The sequence below is a fragment of the Pavona decussata genome, unplaced genomic scaffold, assembly GCF_977016875.1.
Source record: "Pavona decussata unplaced genomic scaffold, jaPavDecu1.1 SCAFFOLD_640, whole genome shotgun sequence".
NCBI lineage: Eukaryota > Metazoa > Cnidaria > Anthozoa > Scleractinia > Agariciidae > Pavona > Pavona decussata.
Window position 1 is genome coordinate 2,298 of NW_028145872.1, and position 25,789 is coordinate 28,086.

General features: G+C 41.6%; 1 protein-coding gene across 1 annotated transcript; it reads left to right on the forward strand.

Annotated features, from left to right (window-relative positions):
- Window positions 1–750: 750 nt before the first annotated feature.
- LOC146449115 (uncharacterized) lies at window positions 751–4,054 on the forward strand. Its single transcript, XM_085101992.1, has 2 exons — window positions 751–1,689; window positions 3,888–4,054. The coding sequence occupies exons 1-2, from the start codon at window positions 1,386–1,388 to the stop codon at window positions 3,893–3,895; spliced, it is 312 nt and encodes a 103-aa protein (XP_084958118.1). The 5' UTR covers window positions 751–1,385; the 3' UTR covers window positions 3,896–4,054.
- Window positions 4,055–25,789: the final 21,735 nt, after the last annotated feature.

Below are 25,789 nucleotides of genomic sequence, written 5' to 3' on the forward strand. Positions count from 1 at the left end.
ATAGCTTTATAATTTTTAAGAAAGTTTCAATTTTGAAAATTGGTTGGGGCCTTTGGAATGGCTGGCGTTTGGCTTTTGAAGGCCAAAAGAAAAAAAAAAAGGGTGTAAAGAAACAAAAATTATGTCCCAAACATAATTACATTTTTGCATCGGGATACCTGTTGTCATCAAGAACTGGCTGTGTGAACTGGGTACTAGGGAACACGTGATCGAGGATTTCTTTATAGTATGTTGCGCAAATAGGAGTGCCCCTTTCTACCTCTACACCATCGTGTGGCATGCTATCTGTTCAAATTATCAGGCAAGTTCTTTTGTGTTCTTTTCGCGGTATGGAACAGTCAAGGGTCCTGATTTTGTGTCACTCCTTTTACGTAGGCTCCGGGACTTTAAGAATAGTCCCACGTACAACCTTAATCTAAACATTAATACCTCGGTTACAATTCGTTGGCATGGCGTGGGGGGTCGAACAATCGATAAGGTTAGGTGGTTTGACTTAACCGAAGTAGAACGTTTTAAACCTGATGTTGTATTTTTACAAGTCGGTACTAACGACCTCACACGCCGTCGGTCTTCTCCAGCATCTGTTGGCTCTGCCATCGAGGATTTGGTCTGTTTACTTCATACCGAGTACGGGGTTCGCTTAATTTGTGTCGGTCAAACCGTTATAAGGCACCCGCTTGGGACTTTCAATGCAAATGTACAATTCCTGGCGCAGTACCTTCAAGGGGTCTTAGAACCGCTCCCCTTTGCCATATATGGATTTTGGATTTTGGCGGGCTTCCAGTTCATACTTATCATACGATGGTGTCCACTTAAATACAAAAAAGGCAGCATAAACTGTATAGGAGTGTAAGGGGGGCAGTAATCCATTGTTTAAAACGCGTAACAACCTAAGGAATTTTTGCCCAACCAGTTTTTGATTTTGGCAAGTTTACAGCCTTCACCAAGGAGTTGCGTTCAGTGGGCGTTTGGTGCCTTTCTTTGTTCTGCCCATGTGCTATTATTGCATTTCAATATTTGCTATGGGATTCTGTGCATTCCTGTGTGATGCCCATCCCTGATTTATGTCAATCGTGGTCTTTGGAATTGTTGCGTTATGTTGCCTGAGTGACAACCATATCCGGCCGTCGTTGACGTGCCCAATTCACTCCAGCTATCAACGCTTTTACGTGGGTATTTACAGACACCGAGGCGCCCATGACTGACGCTCTCACATCACATATGATGACATGCGATTGCTGTAGCTGGTTAACGGGCATCCTGCATGTGTGAATTAGCGTACAATGCATTCTGACCCCAAAATTTTCCTTGTTGTCTAATTCCGACTTTGCCTATAACATGTCCGAATTAACCTTAGCTAAGTTTTATAGGCCTTATTAATCAAGATGCCGCCACGAAGGAAATCCCGACGAACAGCAGGACCGGCAGATGATACCGTTAATGTACAGTTTGTTCCTGACCCGGTCGAAATTCCACCTCAAGCGGCCGTTAAGGCGTCTGCATCTGGTGTGGGATCGGAGGGCCTTTCCGACGCAATGGTTTCATCTATTGTTGCTGCAGTGAAAATGGCGATACAGTCGAGCACCGCGGCCCAGAATTCTTCCAGTTCCCTCAATCTGGTCGCTGACGCAATGCAACACGACGTGACATCTATTACCCATACTCCAGTGGGGGCCGTTGAGTCGTCAGGTAGTGAGATATTACCCAGTGCGCCTTTATTTTCTAGTGTAGGTGTGCCCTTAGGTAGCCGCTTGAGTGCACGCCTAAAGAATAAGATCTGGGCTGAGGAATTCGTCAACTTTGGCTCTCTTCTAGATACGTCCCCTAATCCGGATAAGTTTGCATTGTCTATCACTGCTCCCACCCCCGGAATTGGGTCTAACACCCCTAATTTTACATTCGAACCGGTAAACAATGCAAAGAAATTGACGTCTATTCACGAGTGGGTATCGGCTTTCCACTCTTTTGTCGTTGTATACTGCGAAAAATTCCCCGGAGAGACGCCAAATTTGATGAAATTTTGCGAAACGGTGCGCGACATCGCCACACGTGGGGGGGGGGGGGGGGGACTGGCACTATTATGATGAACAGTTCCGGTATCTGCGTCAAAGCAACCCACAAAAGTACCCTTGGGGAGTAGTACATTGGGAGTTATGGCATCGCGCGGTAACTTTTCGTGCCAAATCCGGATATTTTGCAACCGACAAGCCCAACTCGCGGTTCAGGGGAAAACAACCTATGGTCAGAGGGGTGTGTTTCACGTTCAACGCCGGACGTCCCAGTGCGGGCTGCAGATATGACAATAAATGTTCCAAATGTGGTGGTAGACACGCGGCTACGTCGTGTCAGTCTGCCTCAAACATTCCCAAACCAGCCGGGGATAGAGCTATCGCAACTCCATCACATAATAAACAGCCCGCCAGTAACGCCGGTAAAAGTATCCACACTTAGCTCCCTTTTACAACAATATGACCCTCGTCTTAAGCAATTTTTTAATGATGGTTTTTCGTTTGGATTTCGCGTTGGGTTTGTTGGTACTAGCCGCTTACGTCTTGCTTCAAATTTGCGCAGTGCGAAGGACCAACCTGAAATTTTACCTGCTAAACTCGAGAAAGAATGGCGCGCAGGACGAATTGTAGGTCCATTTTCTCGTCCACCTTTTGATAATTTTATTTCTTCACCTTTAGGCGTAGTTGCAAAGAAAACTCCAGGTGAATTTCGTATTATACACCATTTGTCATACCCAGATGGCTCGTCAGTGAATAATTTTATTCCGGACCAATTTTCGTCGGTTCATTATGCTTCAATAGGTGATGCTATCACACTCATTAAGTCGTTAGGTAGGGGTTGCTACATGGCCAAAACCGATATAAAATCAGCTTTCCGTATCATTTCGATTCACCCTGACGTTTACCATTTACTGGGTATGACATGGAATAATTCGTACTTTTTTGACCGGTGTTTGCCCACAAGTGGGCTGGTCTTCGTCTTGCGCTATATTTGAAGCTTTTAGCACTGCGCTCGAGTGGTTTGCTAAACATTATCTCTGTGCTTCCGGTGTTTTGCATATTCTGGATGATTTCTTGTTTATTGCTACCTCTCAAGGGACATGTGCCTCCGATTTACACAACTTTTTGAGCCTATGTGATCGTTTAGGGGTACCTATAGCCCCTGAAAAAACCGAAGGTCCTTCAACCACTTTACAGTTTGCTGGGATAGCACTCGACACGATTAATATGGAAGCGCGTCTGCCGGACAATAAGCTTCAAAAATGCAATGCTCAGTTATTGGACATGCACAAACGCCGTAAAACTACCCTGAAAGAACTTCAATCTTTGATTGTTGTTCTACCTGGTCGGGCCTTTCTTCGGAGGCTTGTTGATCTCACCAGGGGTGTCCGTCTACCTCACCATCGTATACGGATTACTAAAGCCTGTCGTCGCGATTTACAGGTATGGCTTCAATTTTTAAGAGATTTTAACGGCCGTACATTTTTTCTGGACGAACCGTGGCAGGTTTCACCGCCTCTCAAACTTTACACCGACGCTGCGGCCTCAAAGGGCTACGGCGCACTTTTTGGGACCCGTTGGTTTTACGGAGAATGGCCTGCCCATTGGAAATCATTGAACATTGCATTTTTGGAGCTCCTTCCGATTATTATCTCGCTCCACGTGTGGGGATGTCAAATGAGCAACAAATGTGTCTCTCTGTTTACTGATAATGCGGCTTTGGTTTACATTATCAATAAACAGACTTCAAAACACCCCATGATCATGATCTTAGTACGTGATCTTGTCCTAACATCACTACGTCATAATATCTTGTTTCGGGCTTATCATGTACCCGGTGTTGACAATACCAGGGCGGACTTAATTTCTCGTCTACAGATTGTTGATTTCAGGAAAGCTTTCCCAGATGCCGAGCCAGAGCCAACTCACGTACCCGAGACCCTTCTCCCGCAGAAGTGGTCGATACGTTAAAAGAATTACTACACTCCTCATTGTCGGAGCAGTCTCGCAAACAATACTCACGTGCTTGGGTTGTCTTTACTGAATTCTATTTTCGCTATCAGAGTGCCGATTTACATTTGTCTGTTTCGACCGCTTGTATCGCATTATTCATTTCCTTTTTATGTGCCAGGGGCCTAGCTCCTGCTACCATAAACTCGTGCCTATCAGCAATAGCATATGTACATATGATCAAAGGCCTTTACGACCCGACCTTAGTTACAGCTTTGCAGCATACCAGTCCATCTGCATATCGTAGAGCTCTGTTCGGGGCAATGTTCATGACAGCATTTTATGGTTTCTTCAGAATAGGTGAGTTATCTTGCAAAATTACAAAGCAAGTTGACACCGTTGTGCAATTTGACCAAGTGACCTTTTGAAACAATCTTCTCAAATGACGGCTGTCAAGATTGTGATCCCTAAGTTTAAACACAACACGAATAATCGGCCGTTTGTCATAACCATAGAAAGCGAACCTTCAGAAACATTTTGCCCCGTGCAGACCTTACTCGACTACCTTAAACTTAGGGGTTGCCATAAAGGCCCCTTGTTCACGGTGCAGCTGGCGGGGCAATCTTGAAAAACAATTTTAACATTGAGCTCCGTCGTGCTTTGAACTTTTGCGGCCTTGATTGTTCTCGCTACAAGAGCCATAGCTTTCGCATTGGTGCAGCGTGCCATGCGTCTGAGAAAGGTTTTTCGGATTCGCAAATACGTGCCCTAGGTAGATGGCGTTCGGACGCTTTTAGAACTTACATCCGTCCGCCCTCACTCAAAGCTAACTAGTTGTTTTTCACTGGTCAAGCAGTGGTTGAATCTCCTTTGTATAGGTCAATCACGAGCTGCTATACAGTGGTGCTTTTCAATACGGCTAATTTCAAACATCCGTTATGGGAGCAGTATATTTTGTAGAAAACCACTGTGTAGAAAATATTCCACTCCACTCAAGAGGACTGTATAACGTTCTTTAATAAACACTCGCAGTCACAATCTCCCTAAATAGTCAGTCGTACAAATCCTTCTATCCTCAGTCGAACCAATCCTTCTATCTTATTATTTGATACCGGTCAAAATCATTCACATGTCAATCAAGTTTACAATACACATTCACTACATTTCATTGTCGCTAATATCCGGTTTCCGACATATTTTGTCTTCATCTCTCGTTAGCGTTAACGGGCCACGGTGGATTCTCTGATGCGTGGGTCAGTCAGGGGCTGCCATTCTGAAAGGGTTTTTCACTGTGGACTCTTTTCGCTATCACTTACTATCTGTTCCCATGTACTACTTTATCAATATGTTATCTGTCACACAACGGAGCTACCGTCCTGGCAAGAATTGGCGTGCGGTACGTGCCTAGGTCAGACAGGGGCTGCTGGTCACGACCGTACCTCACAGGTCTTTCTTATATCCTCGTAGCCTCTTCCAGGCGTTCAGTTAGTTGGGGCGCAGCGCAAAAAAAGGCGCGCGAAAAAATAAAGAAAAAGCGCGCGAAGGGAAGCGAAAGAACGCCTGTGGGCAAACTTAACAAACGGTCGTTCCGCCCACTTATATGGCTTGTGGTTTTCAGTTGTCAGCAGATGTCAATTAGACCCTAGTCAGAATCCCGGGAAATATGATCCTTCAATCTTGAATTGCGAGTTGGCGCGTCTTTCCTGTTCGTTTGTGCTTTTCATGTTCCTCAATTCTTCTTTTTTTTCTGCAAGCGAATTGACAGTCCATCCTCCGACGTGTTGCAGGTTTTGCCAGAAAATTGTAAAGTGCCAGGGAAGAAAAATTCCCGGAGTATCTATTTTTAATGTTGTTTTTAATAAGGTTTCGGGAGCAGAGAGTTTTAATAGTGTTGGCCGACGTTGCCAGTTCGTTGGGGCATGAACTGAAAAGAGACCCAAGTTTCTCGAATGTAAGTTGTTTGACCTGTGCAAGAATACTGGCTAGAACGCATGCCAGTATTGTGAAACTATTCTCGGGGATTGTGGAAAGAGAATCGCTTAAAGGGGCAAAACGACAGACGAACGCTAGATCGCCGACTGGAGATATACTCCTTCCGCGAAGCGTGCTAACACGCACTCAAGAGATCTACAGGAATCGACCAGCAAATCCTTGGCGGACAGACAAGTGGTGATGACCAAAGTACGTTGGGAGTATCACCTATTTATATTTGTGGCCAAATCGATTCTGCCATGTATATCGACGGAGAACAAAAAAGTGTTAAGCTCCTTCGATGTTTATGTCGTGATGTTCAACCGTCTTATGCGCCAGTGATTTTTCACTTTCGTGTTGTTTGGTGAATCAAAGCTCGTGGACCAAAATTTATAACGTTTCTGGCTAGGAAATAGGATTTATCCTGACGAACGTCTGATATTTTTCGCGGTTGCAACTCCAGACGTAAACTGATCTCCTTTATCCTTATAATGATCAGAACTGAACGAGACGAAAGTTTAATGGGCTTATCTTGGCTCAATTAATTTAATGGTTTTTTCCCCAAATCCCTAGAAAAGTAGCTTTTTGCGAAAAATTATTCGCGAAAATAAAGTAAAAAAATTCTCGAAGGCGCTCCACATGCGGAAAATTTTTAAGAATGTTGTTTATCGCAGATTTGACACTCGATGATAGGATCGCCGCCATATCGAATTTCTCATCTGCGTCGGCAACGTTCTAGTGTTGACAAAATCTGTCAAAATTGACCAATCAGAGGGTATACCCGTTCCTGGTATACCAGAACGACCGTTTGTTAAGTTTGCCCACAGGCGTTCTTTCGCTTCCCTTCGCGCGCTTTTTCTTTATTTTTTCGCGCGCCTTTTTTCGCGCTGCGCCCCAACTAACTGAACGCCTGGAAGAGGCTAATATCCTCGCTGTTTTCAGTTCTAATATTCCTCGGGGTTCTTAGTTCCGGATCTTGGTGGGGAGGTCACACGCTTTGTACCTTGTGGCGCTTATTTCTTCCCCACCTTTTCCGAAAAGACATTTAATTACTTAATTTTTTCCATGTCACGTCACGCTCTGATTAGTTTGTTAAGCGTGGCGTGACTTTTTACTGTTATATTAATAAATACGTCACAATAGTGGCCAATTTTATCCAACCATATGAGTACATTGTCACTTCGTAAAACTAGTGCGACCCGGAGCTAATTACCCCTCGACTACCTAAGTTTGCGGGATTACTAAATCCCCAACATATAATTTTCGGAAAGGTATCGTGATGCAAAAACAAAAATTATGTCCCAAACATAATTACATTTTTGCATCGGGATACCTGTTGTTATCAAGAACTGGCTGTGTGAACTGGGTACTAGTGAACACGTGATCGAGGATTTCTTTATAGTATGTTGCGCAAATAGGAGCGCCCCTTTCTACCTCTACACCATCGTGTGGCAAGCTATCTGTTCAAATTTTCCCACCTATCTCCCCCCTTCGCCAGCCAGTGTTTAGTTTTCTCTCGGAAGGCGCTTATTTCTTCCCACCTTTTCCGAAAAGAAATTTAATTACTTAATTTTTTCCATGTCACGTCACGCTCTGATTAGTTTCTTAAGCGTGGCGTGACTTTTTACTGTTATATTTATAGATACGTCACAATAGTGGCTAATTTTATCCAACCATATGAGTACATTGTCTCTTCGTAAAACTAGTGCGACCTGGAGCTAATTTCCCCTCGACTACCTAAGTTTGCGGGATTACTAAATCCCCAATATATAATTTTCGGAAAGGTATCGTGATGTAAAAATAAAATTTTGTCCGTTACTTCGGGAATCAAAGGCGGTACTTTCCGCTTGTGAGTCCACGCATCAAACCACTACGCCGCTACGCCTAACTATCTGTCACCCGTGGCGCTAAGATTTTAACGGTCAAATGACTTCGGACTGCCAAAGAAGAATACGCGAGTGAGCAGGGAACACCCTCAGACGTTTCTCCATCATATTTTCTCCTTCCATTTTGCGCGAAATCCCTGTTGATTTGGACGACAATCTCGGTCTTGAGCGGCTTTTGACGTTGTGCTTTTCTCACCAAAATATAAACGTAAGAAGACTATATACATTGGTCGAGTGTTCTTTTTTTTTTTTTTAATTTTATTAGACTTCGCACACAAAATTAAAACTATAAACAGAACATAACAACGTAAAACAGAAGATAAACAAGTATTGGGATAAGGCAGGGTGACCACAACAGCTAGCGGCAATTACTGTGGGCCCAAGATTTACAAAGTTCTAAACACTCTAATAAGATAGTAAAATATAGTAAACTAATAACAACACGAAATAGGTTCTAAAAGGTTGCGTGGCATATCACATTTTAAACAGACAGATTTCCAAGTTCTAGGGTCCTCAATATCGATGTGTGAAATAAGTGCATCTTTGTAGTATGAGGAGAGCAGAGATTTAAATTGGTTCAGAGTTACATGTTCATATCTTAACTGCAGGGGAAGAGCGTTCCAGGTTCTAGAAGTTCTTACAAAAGAAGAGTGCTGATAAGTAGAAGTGCGGCATTTCTTTGGTCTGAAAGATTTTACATTGCTAGCGCTTGCTCTAGTAACCCTTGTGGGAACAATGCGTTCAGGGAGCATGTCATGTGATACACAAACAATTCCATTGGTGGGCTTAAAGAAAAAGACCAAGTTCAAAGACTCGTGCCAATAGCAGATAGGTAGGATATCATTTGACAAGAGCCTGTCTCTATAGCTTTCCTCACATAGGAAGTGTAGATCTAAAATAAACTTTGAGGCGCGTCGCTGGACGCGTTCGATGCGTTTTATGAGGTCTATTGTTTGCGGATACCACACTTGCAGGGCGTAGCCAAGAGCAGGACGTGCGATGACTAAGTAGGGAGTTCTGCGGGGGCTTGAGCTTAGAGCGTCCATCGTACATCTACGTATGAACCCCAGTAACTTGTTTGCCTTAGCGCACTGTTCGAGCGTGTGCTTTTTCTACGTTAAGTCGGAACTAACGTAGACTCCGAGGTCTTTCTCGTAATTGGTGACCTCTAGCGGCTTGTTATTTATCTTATACTGGAACTTAACAGGATTGAACTTTCTTGTGATGTGCTGCTGCTTCCATTTCTTTCGGTTGAAAACCAAGCCTGAGGAGATAGACCAGGCCTCCAGTTTGTCTAGATCGTTTTCAGGAGGATAGCGTCTTGGGTGGAGTCAACTCTTCGGTACAGCTTCGTGTCGTCAGCAAATGAGGCCACTTTCGAGCTCACCACAACGTCAGGGAGGTCATTTACGTACAAGAGAAACAATATTGGGCCCAGAATTGAGCCCTGGGGGACTCCTGACGTGACGTCCATCTCGGGGGAAGTGGTACCGAGTAAGTTAACCCGTTGTCTCCGGCCTAGCAAGTAAGACCGGAACCATGACAATAGGTTTCCAGAGATGAGAAAGTTAGTCTGGAGCTTGCTCAGCAACAGAGTATGATCGACCTTGTCGAATGCTTTGGACATATCCATGTATATTATGTCTGTTTGCTTACCAGCGTCCAGTAGCGAGCCGATGTGATCATGTACTTCAAGAAGTTGGATGGTACAAGATTTACCAGAAGTGAAGCCATGTTGGATGCAGCTGATAAGGCAGAATATGTGGTTACGTATTTTGCCCAGCACACAGAGGAGAGAAATTGGGCGATAGTTATCTACGTACTGTTTTTCTCCTTTTTATAGACAGGGATGATATTCGCCAGTTTCCAGTCGTCCGGGAGCGTACCACAGCAGAGAGACAGGTTAAACAGCCGAGTTAGTGATGGAGCTATTTGCCGCGCTGTTTCCTTGAGGAGACGACATGGTATGCCGTCTAAACCGGTAGCCTTGTTGGGGTCAAGAGCTAGCAGAGCCTCCGATACGTCCTCAGTGGTGAGGCTGACGTCGTACAGGGCGTGGTCCGATGGTTTGGGCTCCGTTGGTGTCGGGTCTGAGTGTTCCTTGGTACTAAACACGGACGTAAAGTACTCGTTGAACATAGATGCGATATCAGCAGGGCTTGAGGCCGTGCGAGTTGGTGTCGATACCCCTTCGCCGACGCCCATTGACACGGTATCGGGAAAATTAGACTCTTTACTGCTGAGCTTAAATACCGACCAAAATCTCTTTGGGTTGTTATGGAGGTGGGAGTCCAGAGAATTAAATAGAGAATTAAATAGCTTTGGGCTATTACTTTTAATTTCGAACTCCAAAAAACGTGAATTATTGTAACTGAAGGAGGAGAGAACCTAAAGCGAGCCGTGAGAGTACCGCCACATTTGAAAGTTTTCGACATTACGATAACTCGTTCATTGTGCATGCGTGGAATTTTACGACAGATCAAGCGAGTGACATTTCCCCCACAATACGATAACTCGTTCGTTGCACATGCGCGCATTCGCAAGTTAATAAACAGACATGACATGACGGAGAAATTAGAATTAGACAAACACCTAAACCACCATTATTCCACACTCTTAGAAAAATTGGTAGGGAGAGATCAGTCGATAGACCTAATTATTTAGGATGAGAAAGACAGAAACCGGAGAATATCGTCTCCTGAAATGTGCCCCAGCCTATTGCACAGACAGAACTCATAGCTCAAATATACAATGCATTTCGTTTATTTTCGTAAAGGGAACTAAGGTTGCGTTCGAATGATCGTATTCCGGAATAGGAATAAGCGGAATAGATGTTAAATTTCTCTTTTTAAGTAATTTGAGAGGACATTTCGGTAATTATTTGCTGACACATGATATATGAAGAGCCATTTCGTACTCTGGTAACTCCTAAAACCTCTAGCCTTAGGAGGGATTTCTTGTCGTTGTTGCATGCATTCCTATATCGGAACAGGGTCAATCGAACGCACCCTAAAGTTTCACATGACACAACCCAGCTCCCATCCCGTCCTAGAAAATTCGTTGAAGCTTGCAAATACAGCCGTACAGGCTTAACATGAATTAATCTACAGCCGAATACCAATCGAGACAAATGTAAAGCCTTTTTTTCCATCATTCTTTGCTGTTGTTGTGGGCTGAGAATATGTAACAACACATAGTAAGTCCACGAGAACTTTAAAATGCAAAAAGTTATAGTAGATTTTATTCATTTTGTCGGACGAATGTTTTTTTGTAATCTGACAAAGTCTTCATGAAAAAAATGCCCGATTTTCCTTTTAAATTTATCATAAATACGGCTGAGGAACCGATTTCCGTTTCAAAGTTAATAATCTTGGTTGTTGATGAAGCCTCACGGTTGAGAACCCAAGATTTTACCTATCTACAATCACCTATCTACCTCCCTGACAGTTTCATTGCACGGGGATCCTACAGTCTTTTAATTTAATCTGAATCCAATTTAAAACTAAGCGAATACTGCTATTTTTTTAGTATTTTAGAGTAGAATGCAATGGTATTAACTAGAGTGCCAAAACATCCAATGCCTGATCACTGGTTATTTCTTACCAAACACATTTGCCAAAGAGATCACCCATACTTGCTAACGATAAGTAATTACTGCGAGTAGGAAGAATATTTTGTTGGTAGCAATAATAAGAAAACACTAAAAGATGTTGAGGAAGTAAGGGCCCGGTTACATGGCGAGGTTTTAGTAATGATAAAACATTACATTAGTCAGTAAAACAGCAATGGACCAAGGTTGAGTGGCTCCTGGGAGTATCGCGGCATCTTTTTTGCACTGATAACACTGGATGTCTTCCCTGATAAGTGCATCACTTTCCATTGATTTTTTTTCTCCTTTTAACATCTCCTTATTAAAATTTACCCCCAAATCGACTTTTTATTACAATTTAATAAACTTCATACAGCTCCTCTGGTGGAGTTTTACATGATATGCCGGCATAATTTTAATTAATTATAATAGTGAGGCAAACGAATCTGGTATAACCCCATAACTAGTAGTGAGGAAAATGCCAGGTCTGGGGGTGGATAATTGTCTCCTCACTTCAGTGACATTTTAAAATGGCAACTCCAGTCCTTCTTGCTAATGCAATCCTCTCCTGCTGTATCAGAGCGAATTTTATACACATATTTTTTCATTACTAGAAAACTCGTTCCATGCTTACCAATATAGAAAATCATGCAAACATAATGGAGTATAATAGTGACGGCTTTCCAGCATAAAAGTGACATATTGTTTGCACCAAACATATGCATAATAGTAAAAAAAATATATGAACATAATAATAATTTAAGCATTACTTATCGCAAAAGTTGATCAGATTCCATGATGATTCATAGCTTTCCATATGAGCAGAAATGAATGAGAGATGTTGAATCGTTTGTTATTGTCGTTTTACTGCATTACTGTATTGTTTCTGTATGAAATCCTCTCTGAGTTGAAAAAAAAGTTACAGTACCAGAGAGCGAGGCTTGGATTGGAACAGGTAAAGGTCGGCAGTAACCAATTTTGAGCTCCATGAAATACTATGTTCACAGGTTTTACGTTCATTAATTTACAAAAAATGATCAATCTCAGACAACTGGTCCATCAGCGCATGTTTTCATGTTTCCCTTTTGTTCACCCCTGAATAAATTTGTCACGTATTTTCCTAGTTATGATGGAGTAGTATTAGGGATTCATAACGCTCCACATTTTGTGGGCGTCATACCGTATTTTTTGTTTGAACAGTTAATGTATGAGCTAAAAATTGAGCAACAGTTCAAAACTATTAATACTTATTTCAGTTTGACTTTGCCAATTTCGTCCTCCGTCTCTACTAAACTATCTGATCTTTGATAAGATCACATTTCTGTAATAAAAAACTCCCACTTACAGCTCGAACAAATATCTCTGGTGATCAAAAATTCCTGAGGTCAAATTCTCCAATTGATTGTTATCCAAGTGCCTGGAAAAAAAAGGAACACATCGTAGCAAAAAACTATCAGTATATTGAATATAACCATTGTTAGCATAGTCATCATCTTTTATCATTATCATTTTCATTATAACTGTTATTAATCGATTAGATAATGATAGACATTTTTGCTCCTTTTTTGTTTCATCGTTCGTTTCTGGTAGCATTTACGTTTCGTTTGCTTTGGAAGGGTCTCACTCACAGCTTTCCCAGCTTTGTGTTGTTGTTGAACACTCCATTTGGCAAGGTTTCTAACTCGTTGTTGCCCAAGAACCTACAAACAAATAATAACGTGGCCGTCGATAAAACCAGAACATGGAACATTCCGGGTCACTCCGGAACATCTCCGGAACATGAAAAAAAAAAAAAAGCATTAATAAATAAATAAATTAAGATACAAAATAATAAATAAGCATATCAATAAATAAATAAATAGATAAAAATAAATGAAAAAATTGGTGTGTTTATATTTATATATTTAAATAAAATGAAGTTACATTGTATCCGGAAGAAATACATATAAGAAGAAGGACGGAGTAGGTGGGACGATAGGATAAATTGGGTGTTGTAACTGACCACACTGAATGAAGGCGCAAGTACTTTCCCGCCGTTTGCGTCACATGTTTATCATCGCATAGTTTGTTTTGTTAGCACTCATCCACTGAATAGTAATTTATCTGGTGGATAGGGTTATCCACCCCTTGAACAACTGGGCCGTGAAGTTTACAAAGCTGTTCTCTCACTTATAACTATTTTTTTATGTGAACAAAGTTTCCTATTTGGCCTGCTTTGTTCTTAAGATAAAATCCATTCAAAAAAAAGCACGGAAGGCCACAGAAGTGTTCGTGGCTTTCGTTTGAGAAACGGGTCCAAGCTCCCAAACTTTGGTTCCAAGCGAGCAACAAAGGAGTGTATTGGGTTTTTTTAGTGACTGGAGTTTTGTTTTAAGGGTTGTTTTTTGAGCTGTGCACCCGTTAAAGATATCTCCATGACAACAAGAACAAGAAAAAGAGAGTAGCCTGAAGAAGAGTGCTCAGAAGAAGATCACAAAACCCTTTCATCTGTAACAATGAAATTCATTTACTCACATTCCGTTTCATGAAACATTGTATTCAGTCAGAAGTACATACGACATATTTTGTACTGCTCGGCAGACGAGTCACCTATACCTTAGGTATGGAGCATCCAAAGCAGAAGTCATAGGTTCATGCTATGATAGATTCGTTTCCGACTGTCTTTCTGGGAATATATACAGGTGCGTAACACTGACTGAAAACATACCTCTTACAATATGCTGGTTAGCAAAACTCCCTCAAAATTTAAAACAGTTAAATTACAAGCTGGTTTTACGATCACATTTCGACTCGCCGTTAAAGAGAGCAAGAGCAAGAAGTGGTACTTTCACTAGACATCAGATAATCAAAGAAATTCTTGGTAGTTACATATAGACACCAGGGGCATATATTAAGTATAAGATCCTTTTTGGGATTTGAAATTAGCACTCAGGGATTTTGGGGGGTAGAAATTTCTAGCGAACTTTTATCGGCTGGAAAGATTATGTATGTATTTGTGGAGAAAAATATATTTTATTGGGTTACATTCTGGGCCTCTAAACTATTTTGAGTCCTGTAGTGATTTGATATCCATTGGAATAGTTGGATGACGTCACATCCGATCATGTATATAGGACGTATGATTACCTGATTAAAGATGATTTCACAATTCTACAATGGCGACGAGGGTCAAACTTCGACGATAGGGACTTTTATCGCTCGTAACTAAGTTTGGACGGGACACTTCAAGATTCACAATAGCTATGAACATTCAACCGATGCCTGCATTTGAACCACGTAGTGATTCAACCAATACAAGCGCACGATGGACCCAATGGCTCGACCGCTTTAATACCTACCTTGTCGCTGCTGACATAACAGATGCTACTCAAAAACGTGCATTACTTCTCTACCAAGCTGGCCCTGAGGTATATGAAATTTTTAAGACGCTACCAGACACAGGAGAGGCCAAGGATTTTCAAAAAGCAGTTGATACCTTGACGCATTATTTCGAACCAGACAAGAACCGAATTTATCAAGTGTATTTGTTTCGTCAAGCGACCCAACAATCCACTGAGTCAATGGACGAATTTCACACGCGTCTCCGGCGATCAGCAAAATACTGTGAATTTACGGACATTGATTTTGAAATCAAAATGCAAATTGTGTGCAACGGAACGTCCACCCGAATACGCAAACGAGCTCTCCGCGATCCAGGCTATTCGCTAAAGGACATACTCATTAATGGTCGGAAAGCACAAACTAGCGCGGTACAAGCTAGTGAAATGGAAGGACAATTTCAACGTCAGTCAGTAAATGCAGTCACCACAAACCAGCGAAATGTACCCCTCCGGAAGAGTTCAACAAAGATTTATGCTTATGGCTCGAAAACGCTTCTACCTTTGAAAGGTCAGTTCCAAGCGACACTTGAATCCAAGAAGCGTTACACGGTTACACAATTATATGTTGTTGAGGGCATGGGCGGCAATTTGTTGAGCGCCAAGACGGCTCAAGATTTAGAGTTAATTAAACTCATTAACACTGTGTCAAACATTCCAGCAGTTACTACAGATAACATGCCCAGCGACGACTTGATGAAAGATGAAAGTGCACCGCCATCTTCAGACCTGACAAAGACATCAATCAAGAGTGAGACACAAAGTGCTGCCACGTCAAGTGACCCCCATATTCAAGAGATCCTAAACAAATACAGCACAGTCTTTGAAGGACAAGGAAAATTGAACAATCAAAAAATTGGACTGCACATACGAGACGATGTCAAGCCAGTTATTCAACCCCAACGCAGAATCCCGTACCATATGAGAAAGGAAGTGTCACAGGAACTACAAAAACTGCTAGAACAAGACATCATCGAAGAAGTAGTAAATCAACCAACTCCGTGGATCTCTCCGATCGTATGCACGCCAAAAAAAGACGGGGGGACTCGCGTATGCGTTGACATGCGAGAAGCAAACCAGGCCATTGAACGGGAACGACATGTCATGCCAACCTTACAGGATTTCAAGGCAGAGGTCAACGGATCAAAATTCTTCTCAAAGCTCGACTTAAAACAAGCTTATCACCAACTTGAATTGGAGCCGGAAAGTCGCTTCATTAAAACATTTACTACGCATGAAGGCCTTTTCCGATACAAACGCTTGAACTACGGAACTTGCAGCGCTGCAGAAATTTTTCAAAATGTCTTAGAGAAAAATCTCCGAGACATTCGAGGCGTGAAAAACATTGCTGATGACATAATTATCCATGGCAAAACAAAGAAAGAGCATGATGAGGCCCTTGAGAACTGCCTAAAACGTCTAGCAACACTCAATCTTAAGGTCAAAGGAGAAAGGTGTTGTTTCCTGCAGAAAGAAATTAAATTCTATGGGCTGATATTTACTGCTGAAGGCACCAAGCCAGATCCGGAACGAATCAGTAAACTGGTCAAAGTATCCCGTCCCATAAATTCAAGTGAGGTTCGCAGTTTTCTTGGAATGGCAAACACCTGCCATGAATACATTCCGAACTATGCAACAATTACCGCGCCACTTCGAGAATTAACGAAAAAGAACTCTACCTTCGAGTGGAAGGTTCCACAGCAGAAAGCTTTTGAACAGCTGAAGAAAAAGCTTACCCAAACACCAATTATGGCTTACTATGACACTAACAAACGAAGCCTTGTAATCGTCGATGGTTCGCCTCATGGGGTGAGCGCCATTTTGGCACAGAGGGACCAACAAGGTCTGCCGTACAAAATAATCTCCTACGCCAGTCGAGCCTTAAGCTCTGTGGAGAAGAGGTACTCTCAAACTGATATTGAAGGACTTGCCTTGGTTTGGGGCATTGAGCACTTCCGCATGTTCCTACTGGGATCAGAGTTTGACGTCATAACAGACCACCGAGCCTTGGAGGCCATCTTCAACAACCCACGGTCAAACCCTCCTGCCCGCATACAGCGGTGGATGATGAGGCTTCAACTATACAACTTTAGAGTAATCTACCAGAAAGGACTACTGAATGAGGCCGATTACTTAAGCAGACACCCGACTTCGACAACGCAAACGACTCCGGACGAAGAGCAGATAGCAGAAGAACATGTCAACTTCATCATTAATCACGCGATCCCCAAGCACATGACAATTGAAGAGGTCAAAGAGGCAACTGCTCGGGATCCCGTTCTGACTAGAGTAAAACAAAGCATGCAAAGTGGAAGATGGGATGATCAAGATCCCGAACTCAGTCAAACCATACAAACTATGTGTTGACGAACTAACACTCAACACATCAGAAGACATACTCCTCAAAGGTACGCGATTAGTAATTCCACCAGAATTGCAAGAAAGAGCAACCGCACTCGGACACGTTGGTCATCAAGGCCTTGAGAAAACCAAGAGTCTGTTGCGTGAAAAGATCTGGTACCCAAACATGGATAAACGGGTACACGAAATGATTGACAAATGCGTCGCTTGTCAAGCAGTGGGACCAAGCAGCGCTCCTCAACCAATGGAGCTCACACCCACTTCGGACACTCCATGGGAAAGCGTCGCAATAGATTTCTACGGTCCCATACCCCAAACTGGCGAATACCTACTTGTCGTGATAGACACGTACTCAAAGTTCCCAGAGGTCGAAGTAGTCAATTCTACTGAAGCAAGAGCGTGCATACCGAAACTTGACAAGATCTTCGCAACCCATGGCATACCAAAGAAACTCAAAACCGATAATGGACCTCCGTTTAACGGACATGAATACGAAAGATATATGAACGTCCTTGGCATTGAATGGCACACAAGCACCCCACACTGGCCCCAAGGAAACGCTAATGCAGAGAACTTCATGAAACCACTCGGAAAGCTGATGAAAACTGCACTAAATCGAAGGGAAAAAATGGACACAAGAACTCCAACGATTTCTTCTGAGTTACAGGTCTACTCCACATGCTACAACAAAAGTCGCACCATGTGTTCTACTGTTCAATCGAACAATTAGGGGACAGTTGCCTGAATTAGCGAGCAGGAAAGTTCTCAACAAACACGCGATTGCAAAGGAGAACATTCAAACAGCGAAACACAAAAACAAAAACTACTACGACAAGCAACACCGAGTTCACGAATCAGCCACACAAGAGGGTGACACTGTCATTTGTCTACAACAGAAGAAACACAAACTCACGCCCCGGTTCGACCCGGAACCACTCACAGTTACCACAAGAAAATACAACATGGTCACCGCCGAAGCGACCAATGGCCGAACAGTCACTCGGAATATCTCCCATTTCAAACAAGTAGATAGGGAGGACAGTGATGATGAATGCGGTGACTTACAGGCAGAATCCGAACAAGAGGAAAGGGAGACGAGGAAATCCGAGAGAATTCGACGACCGATCATGAGATATGGTTATGACTTGTGACACGTGTCCATGTTCCAATCAGACGCTTAGACAGGCCAAAACAGTTATGACTATATTTTAAGTCAGTTTTGTTTTCGGTTTTTCTTTAAAAAAAAGGGGGGGGGGGGGGGCGATGTAGTGATTTGATATCCATTGGAATAGTTGGATGACGTCACATCCGATCATGTATATAGGACGTATGATTACCTGATTAAAGATGATTTCACAATTCTACAAGTCCAGATTACCAAATAGTATTTTTAGGGCGTAAAAAAGGACCTCGCACAAACAATACCCAACCCCTCCCCCCCCCCCCCCCCCTTTCGTGCCAGCTACTTTTTCGCTCTTTATTTCGTTGAAAACTGAAGATGCAATTTTCGACTCTAGAAATCACTTTTTTCGTTTTTCTTTTACGTACTTACGATAAGATCATCTTTTCGTACTGGTAGTGCAAATCGACAACCTAATTTCGTAGGGGGCAGTTGGCAAGAATATTGGTGAAAAGTGGTCGGATAAATATTCCGGTGTACTTGTGCGATTCGTACAAATCGGCAACCTTTCAATAGCACCTTTTAAATGTGTTGCCTTAAAAAAGCTGTTTGTTAACAATCTTTAATTAACATAATTTCCTGTAGCAGGCTAATCCGGTAATGGGTGATCAGAACACGGATGCTCATAACATTGACAGCGAAGGTGAAAATAAAGTAAAATGAAAACAAACTTAACTTGATAACGATCAAACTATCCACGCGCGCGTCATACAAAATCGAGTCCCCAAAATCTGACACATTTCAAGGATAGCGAGTTAATTAACTTGTTAACGAACGAACTACTAATACATGCGTTCATCTAATAATGAACAAATCATCATATTATAAAAACTTGAATGAAACACTGTAATAGAGTTAGCATATACGGAGGGAGACAAAGCATTCTAAACTGGGACAGAAGACTTATGCGCGTTAATTAACGTTAGACGAAAAACGTTGAAAGTGGAATGGATGCTGCGTACTAAGCTTACGTGTCTCCAGGTCTTGCCACGCCAAGTTTGATATCATTGTATAAACACTACTGATTCGACGATAGTCGTTACAAACAAAGCGTGTCGCGGGACGCTGTACGGATTCCAAACAGTTGATATCTTTCTTTGTGTATGGAGACCAGGCGACGGAACCGTATTCACACACTGGACGGACCAGGGTCAAATAGGCCCGTCCTTTGACACCAGGGCTACAGGACACCATATAATCCTTTGAAGTACAGTCAAACCTGTATATAACGGCCCCGTATTAAGCGGCCACCCTCTATTAAGCGGCCAGTTTTCAAAGTCTCGATTGTTCGCTCATATAAACGCTGCGTTTGTTACCTGTATTAGGCGGCCACCCCTCTATTAAGCGGCCGCGGCCACCCTGTAGCAGTCCTATGTTTGTCTTTCTTTGTTATTTTTACCTGTATTAAGCGGCCACCCTTGAATAAAAACTAAGCCATATGTTATTTTATGTGGTATTTTATTTTGTTTAAAAATGCAATCTAGCATTACTATAACGAAATAACATGTACAAAGCTACTGTAAGCTGATACTCGGCCGTTTAATATCGTTAACGCTTTTCAGATGTCCACGATGTGCTGAAGTACAGTACCATATCACGAACGCTAAAAGAAATTTGTTTTGAATATGGTTCACTCTTTAGCAAGAAATTCCTCTTTAATTAGTTTGTTCCTCAGCCATGTCACATTGAACATTGAGCGTAACAACTATGAAATGACGGAATGAGATATTTTCTTGTGAACTGTAAGCCATAGAAACAGAGCACTGCATACCGTAGAAGAGTAGAGGACAATTTATTGCATAGTACTTTTACACAACGTTACGTATATTATACCGTTAAGTTACAAGTTGGCACTGAACTTTGTTTAAAGTATTGGTCGCTTGAAAGAGTGTTGATTGTCCTATTGTTTCCTTGCATGAACTGTTTTTGTATGATACGCCATTAATATTGACATTAGACAACGCCCAGTGAGTATTTTCAGTGATCCTGCATTAAGCGGCCACCTGTATTAAGCGGCCAGTTCCTCAAGTCCCGAGGGTGGCCGTTATATACAGGTTCGACTGTACGCCTAAAATCTTATTCGCTTTCTTTTTCACCTCTACAGCCTGCTTATAGTCCAATTGAGTGAGCTGGTAGACCCCTTAATATTTCTGGAACGTGACTCCCTCCAAAGGAGTGTTACTCAGCGTGTGCGAGTATGATGATGGCTGGCGCTTAAGGGTGATGGACATGATGTAGCATTTACTAGGGGCAAAGTTCATTTGTCACATATCCGCCCATTCCTCAAACTGCAACAGGTTTTGTTGAAGCGTATGGTGGTCAGCCGAGGACTCAATATGGCGCGGTAGAGCACACTGTCATCCGCAAATAACTTAACACTCGATGATACTACCGAGGTTAGATCGTTAATAAAGAGAAGGAACAAGATCGGCCCCAGAACAGTGCCCTGAAGGACACCAGATAGTAGAGCTGGTGACCACTTGATGATGAACCATTCCTCATTACACGTTGCCTTCTACCAGTGAGAAAATCCCGAAGCCAGTTATTCAACTGCCCAAAGATGCCGTAAAATTTGGCCTTAAGGAGAGGCCTTTCGTGAGGCACAGTGCCAAAGGCCTTTGCCAAGTCAAGAAAGAATACCTGATCATGTATGTTAAGAATACTCGCCCACTCATGAATGACCGTAATTAATTGGGTCTCACACGAAAGTCCTTATTGGAAGCCATGCCTGGTGCTAAGAGATGACTGAATTTCCACTAAGATAGCTACAAATTTGCTTGCAAATAATGTGTTCCATGGTCTTTGCGATAACAGGCCTATAATTCTTAGGGTTAGCGGAATGATTGTTTTTGAAGATGGCAGTGATGTTTGCATCCTTCCAGGTAGAGGGTAGAGCGCCGTCAGCAAATGATTGCTGGAAGAGTGAAACAAGGATAGAGGCCAACTCGAATACAGACTTCAGAAAAACACGGGCAGGAATTTGATCAGGCCCACAAGCTTTGTAGTCTATTGTAGTCAATAGTCTGTTGTTAAGAAACAACAGTTATGATGAATCACAACTCCAAGGACAGCCTCGTGAATTTGCCCTCAGAATGTTTTACCTGTTATCTGTTTTATTGTAGCTCAGACTCCAGCCAAACAAAAACTGTCAATTTCTTTTGGTGAGTGAAATGTTACGCTCAGTTGCGTTCATGTCAATTTAGATACCAAACTTCTCACGACGAAAATCATTTGTTCTCTGTTCTTAACCTTACGCCGCATGCTTAGCGGGTGGAAAGAGTTTTTTTTTTTTTAATTAATTAATTTTATCGATTTATTTTGCAATACTGAATAGCTACTTAAAATACTAATAATACTTGCACTACTTACTGGCTATTACAGTGCTTACTACGCGTACAATACTTACAGTGCTTACAATGCTTGCACTAAACAGTACTTACAACACCTACATTACTACATTACAATACTGACAATATTCTAGCGGGCGGGAAGAGTTATGTTTTTCGTTCTTCTTTAAAATGCCTATGTAGCTTGAGGTTGGTTTTCGAGCAAGAAAGGCCTAATCTTGTATCGCTATTGGTTTCTTCGATCGTCGCGATGTCAATTTAGCCCCATACCACTGAAGATGGTAACTTGTATATATTTTGACTTCGCTTTAATTAAGCATTTTGGCTTTGCATTTAATAGCCGAAAATGTCCCCCAATAGTGTTGTTTTACTGTCACTCTTGTCGCCATTGTTAAACTTAATTGATTAGCCCCGGTTGTCTTTCTGATTCAGACAAAATATGAACTGAACAATGGTTGTCTTTAGAGGCGACAAATTGTTCTCGTTAATTTCAAAGAGTTTATGGTGGTCTTCTTCTCCTTCCACTTTGTCGAGTAACGACCCAAGGGATATTAGTTACTATTATTAATGCAGTATAATTTATTCCTTATGCCCATTAGGTAGTAGGATTGGTTTTATAAACACCTTTACAAGCGTTGAAACTGAGGAAAAATGAATCTTGGATGTGGAAATCAGGCCCCTTTCCTGAAAATACTAGAGTACGCGGCTTTTATACTCTCGATTCTCAGTGGTTGATCAGTACAAACGCACTTTTCCCAAAAGGTCTTGTTCCCAAAAAGTTGAGAGCTTTGTTATTAATTAGATTTTTTTTTAAAGAAAATGAAAGCAAATAGGTATGAAGCAATGTCACCTAACGACCCCGACCTTTCTTTCCAGAGTAAGATAAGGAAACGACCAACCTCAGCAGATGGTTTTAAGAAAAAAAATAGCGCTCCGTTTAAAAATAAAACATAAAAGGATTATATTAAAACGCAACTGGTGGATGGAGAGAATACGCGTTATAAAGAGTTCTTTTTTGCAGTATTTCTACAATCAATTAGGATATTTTACAACGCAGATGTTTTACATACACAAGCTGCTCTTTGGGGAATTAAAAGAAATCCTCCCGTGAAATGATTTGCTCGGGTCAGTTTCGATAAAACTCAAATTCATAATCATATGTCCCACTCCCTTCAAGTAGCCTAACGCCTCTTGACCAGCAATAGCTTCCAAGGGAAAAACAAACGTCACCCACCATTTTTACCCTTTATACCAGTCCCTAAAATATTCGAGAAGAACGAAACTGTCCTCTATTTGAATCAGCATCAGTTAACTTAGGATCGAGAAATTTTATTTAAATCTTTCGAAGGTTTGAGGGCTTTAGAAAAGGAAACAGGAAAAACGAACAGCTTTTTTAAACGCATGACAAACATTTTGTATTTAATCTGCTTTTCTTAAATAATAATAAAAAATATCAAACAAAGCAAACAAAGGCAAAGGGGAAAAAAGATGGAGGCATTTTTCATGATGTGAAAAGGACAAGTCAGCCAGACATCGGCGATGAATTAAAGAGGTATCCTTGTTTACAGTTTAATATTTTCTTGTACGGCTCCTCGAAGATGAGACGCGCGTACTTGAACTTGATCCAGACCTGAAGAGGTATCCTTGTCACCACAGTTTAATTTATTTATTTTGTTGTACTGCTCAGAAGATTAGACGCTGCCACTTGGAAATGATCCAATCTGTGCTATGCACTTATGCTGCGAATGGTACTGGAGGTATAATTTTTGAAATGAGTTCCTCTAAGGAAACTTATCCATATCTTAGTGTAGCAGTATTGTAATACTGTTGGACGCTGTAGTCAACACACACCTTGCCCTATTGTACCTGATTCATGGCAAGCTCTTGGTGAAAGGTGAGAAGCTGACATACATTGACTATCTTTGGAAAAGCTCTGGATTAAGCCTGGCATCCAGACGTATATCGAGGACTCCACTGCTTGGTGCATTAACATCTCCCGAGGAAACCAGCACTCGAGGAATAATTGCACCCGCCATCTTGAACTTGTAACAACATATGTGTGGAGCTTTACCCTTGTAAGGGTTGTAATAATTAAAGAAGAATCGAGGACACAGCGACAATTCGGCTTTTTCAAGAAATTCCACTTATTCTCTGATTTTAGGATATAGTAAAAATGATGAAAGCATGGTATAAAATTGAAGAATGAATTTCACACTTCAGCGAACATTGGTAGCTTCCCGACAGGTGGATTTCAGCATGGAAAACTCATTAAAGAGCCTTCCATAATATTGGAATGAGTTCGCCTACTCCCAAAGGCATAAAGAGCAAAGGCGCGGTTCTCTATAAACAGTCTACCAGTGATCGCGTAAGCTTGCAAAGCTAAGCCGGTAAGAGTAATTGTATGTTTAATTCAATCCATACTTCAAAGCATTCCGCTTCATCGCATTTGAGGTACTGGAGCTTTTTTTTTATTCACCAAGACATACATTCATAGAAAGTTACAGTGAATAATAGACTAAGATCTTACATAAGTTTACAGTGAGTAATAATAGTAAAAGAAGAAGTAAGAAGTGGCGAGGAGACCTCAAGAAACCCCCGGGCTTATACTGAAGCTTATACTGGAGCTTATACTGGAGCTTAACCTCCTCTCACTGATTACTTCACCGTAGACATTTTTTCGGCCCCTTCTCGGAGAAGGTGGTGGGGGACTTTAACTCTTACTCGGCCTTAACGGGTTTAGATTTTCAGAGTTTTCCTTTTGTATTTGGGTATAAATTTTTACTACTTTACCGTCAATGTCCTAGATGTGTTAAAGAAATGGCAATTGGTATTAACTTTTCAAAACAATTTGTATGCTTAGGTCAGTTTTAAATCAAACTTACTTTAAAAGTTTTCTGAATCTAGAAGTAATTTTCTTCGGTTGCAGGTGGCTTGGATCAGGGAAGTGAAATGCACTTGGTAGAAAGGAAAAATGTTTAAATTCCCTCCCTTTATTACTTGGAAGTGCCGCTAAAAGTTGACTATGCATCCTCTCTTTGAGAAAACAACTGAGTATATTAGTGGTCAGAGAACATTTTGTGTATGGTGTTTAGTTTTAATTTCAACATAAAAAAAATCACCATAAAAGAGCTTTATAAACTCTGAGCTTTCATTCAACGGCCCTTCTTTGTCAGTAGGGGCTGTGGTGAAGGTTCTGTCACGTTGGTAGTGTGGAAGGAGACTAGATTAGAAGCCTGGGCGACATTGGCGTTAGAATCTAGAATTTTTCCAAGGCGGTTCGTTAAGGCAGAAATATCAACCACGAATGATTAATAAACCAGGCCAGAAACATGTCTGCTTCTTAAAACTTGAACTAATTGAATCTATTTCTGTCTTAAGATGGTACATATTCGAACAAAAACAAAAAACATTACCTTGCTTGTTAAGAAGGCGTGTTGGGTGTTTTAGTGACTGGAAGAGTATCTGTGCTTTGTTTTAAGGTTTGTTTTGAGCTGTGCACCCGTTAAAGATATCTCCCAATGAGAACAAGAACAAGAAAAAGAGAGTAGCCTGAAGAAGAGTGCTCAGAAGAAGATCACAAAACCCTTTCATTTGTAACAATGAAATTCATTTACTAACATTCCGTTTCATGAAATATTGTATTCAGTCAGAAGTACATACGACATATTTTGTACTGCTCGGCAGACGAGTCACCTATACCTTAGGTATGGAGCATCCGAAGCAGAAATCATAGGTTCATGCTATGATAGATTCGTTTCCGACTGTCTTTCTGGGAATATATATATAGGTGCGTAACACTGACTGAAAACATACATCTTACAATATGCTGGTTAGCAAAACTCCCTCAAAATTTAAAACAGTTAAATTACAAGCTGGTTTTACGATCACATTTCGACTCGCCGTTCAAGAGAGCAAGAGCAAGCAGTGGTACTTTCACTAGACATCAGATAATCAAAGAAATTCTTGGTAGTTACATATAGACACTAGGGGCATATATAATAAGATCCTTTTTGGGGTTTGAAATTAGCCCTCGGGGATTTTATGGGTTCGAAATTCCTAGCTGAACTTTTTTCGGATGGAAAGATTATGTAAGAAACATTTTTGTGGAGAAGAATAGAT

What these genes read in the sequence shown, in the direction of transcription:
- LOC146449115 (XM_085101992.1), top strand. Translation starts at nt 1,386, where the DNA reads ATGCCGCCACGAAGGAAATCCCGACGAACAGCAGGACCGGCAGATGAT.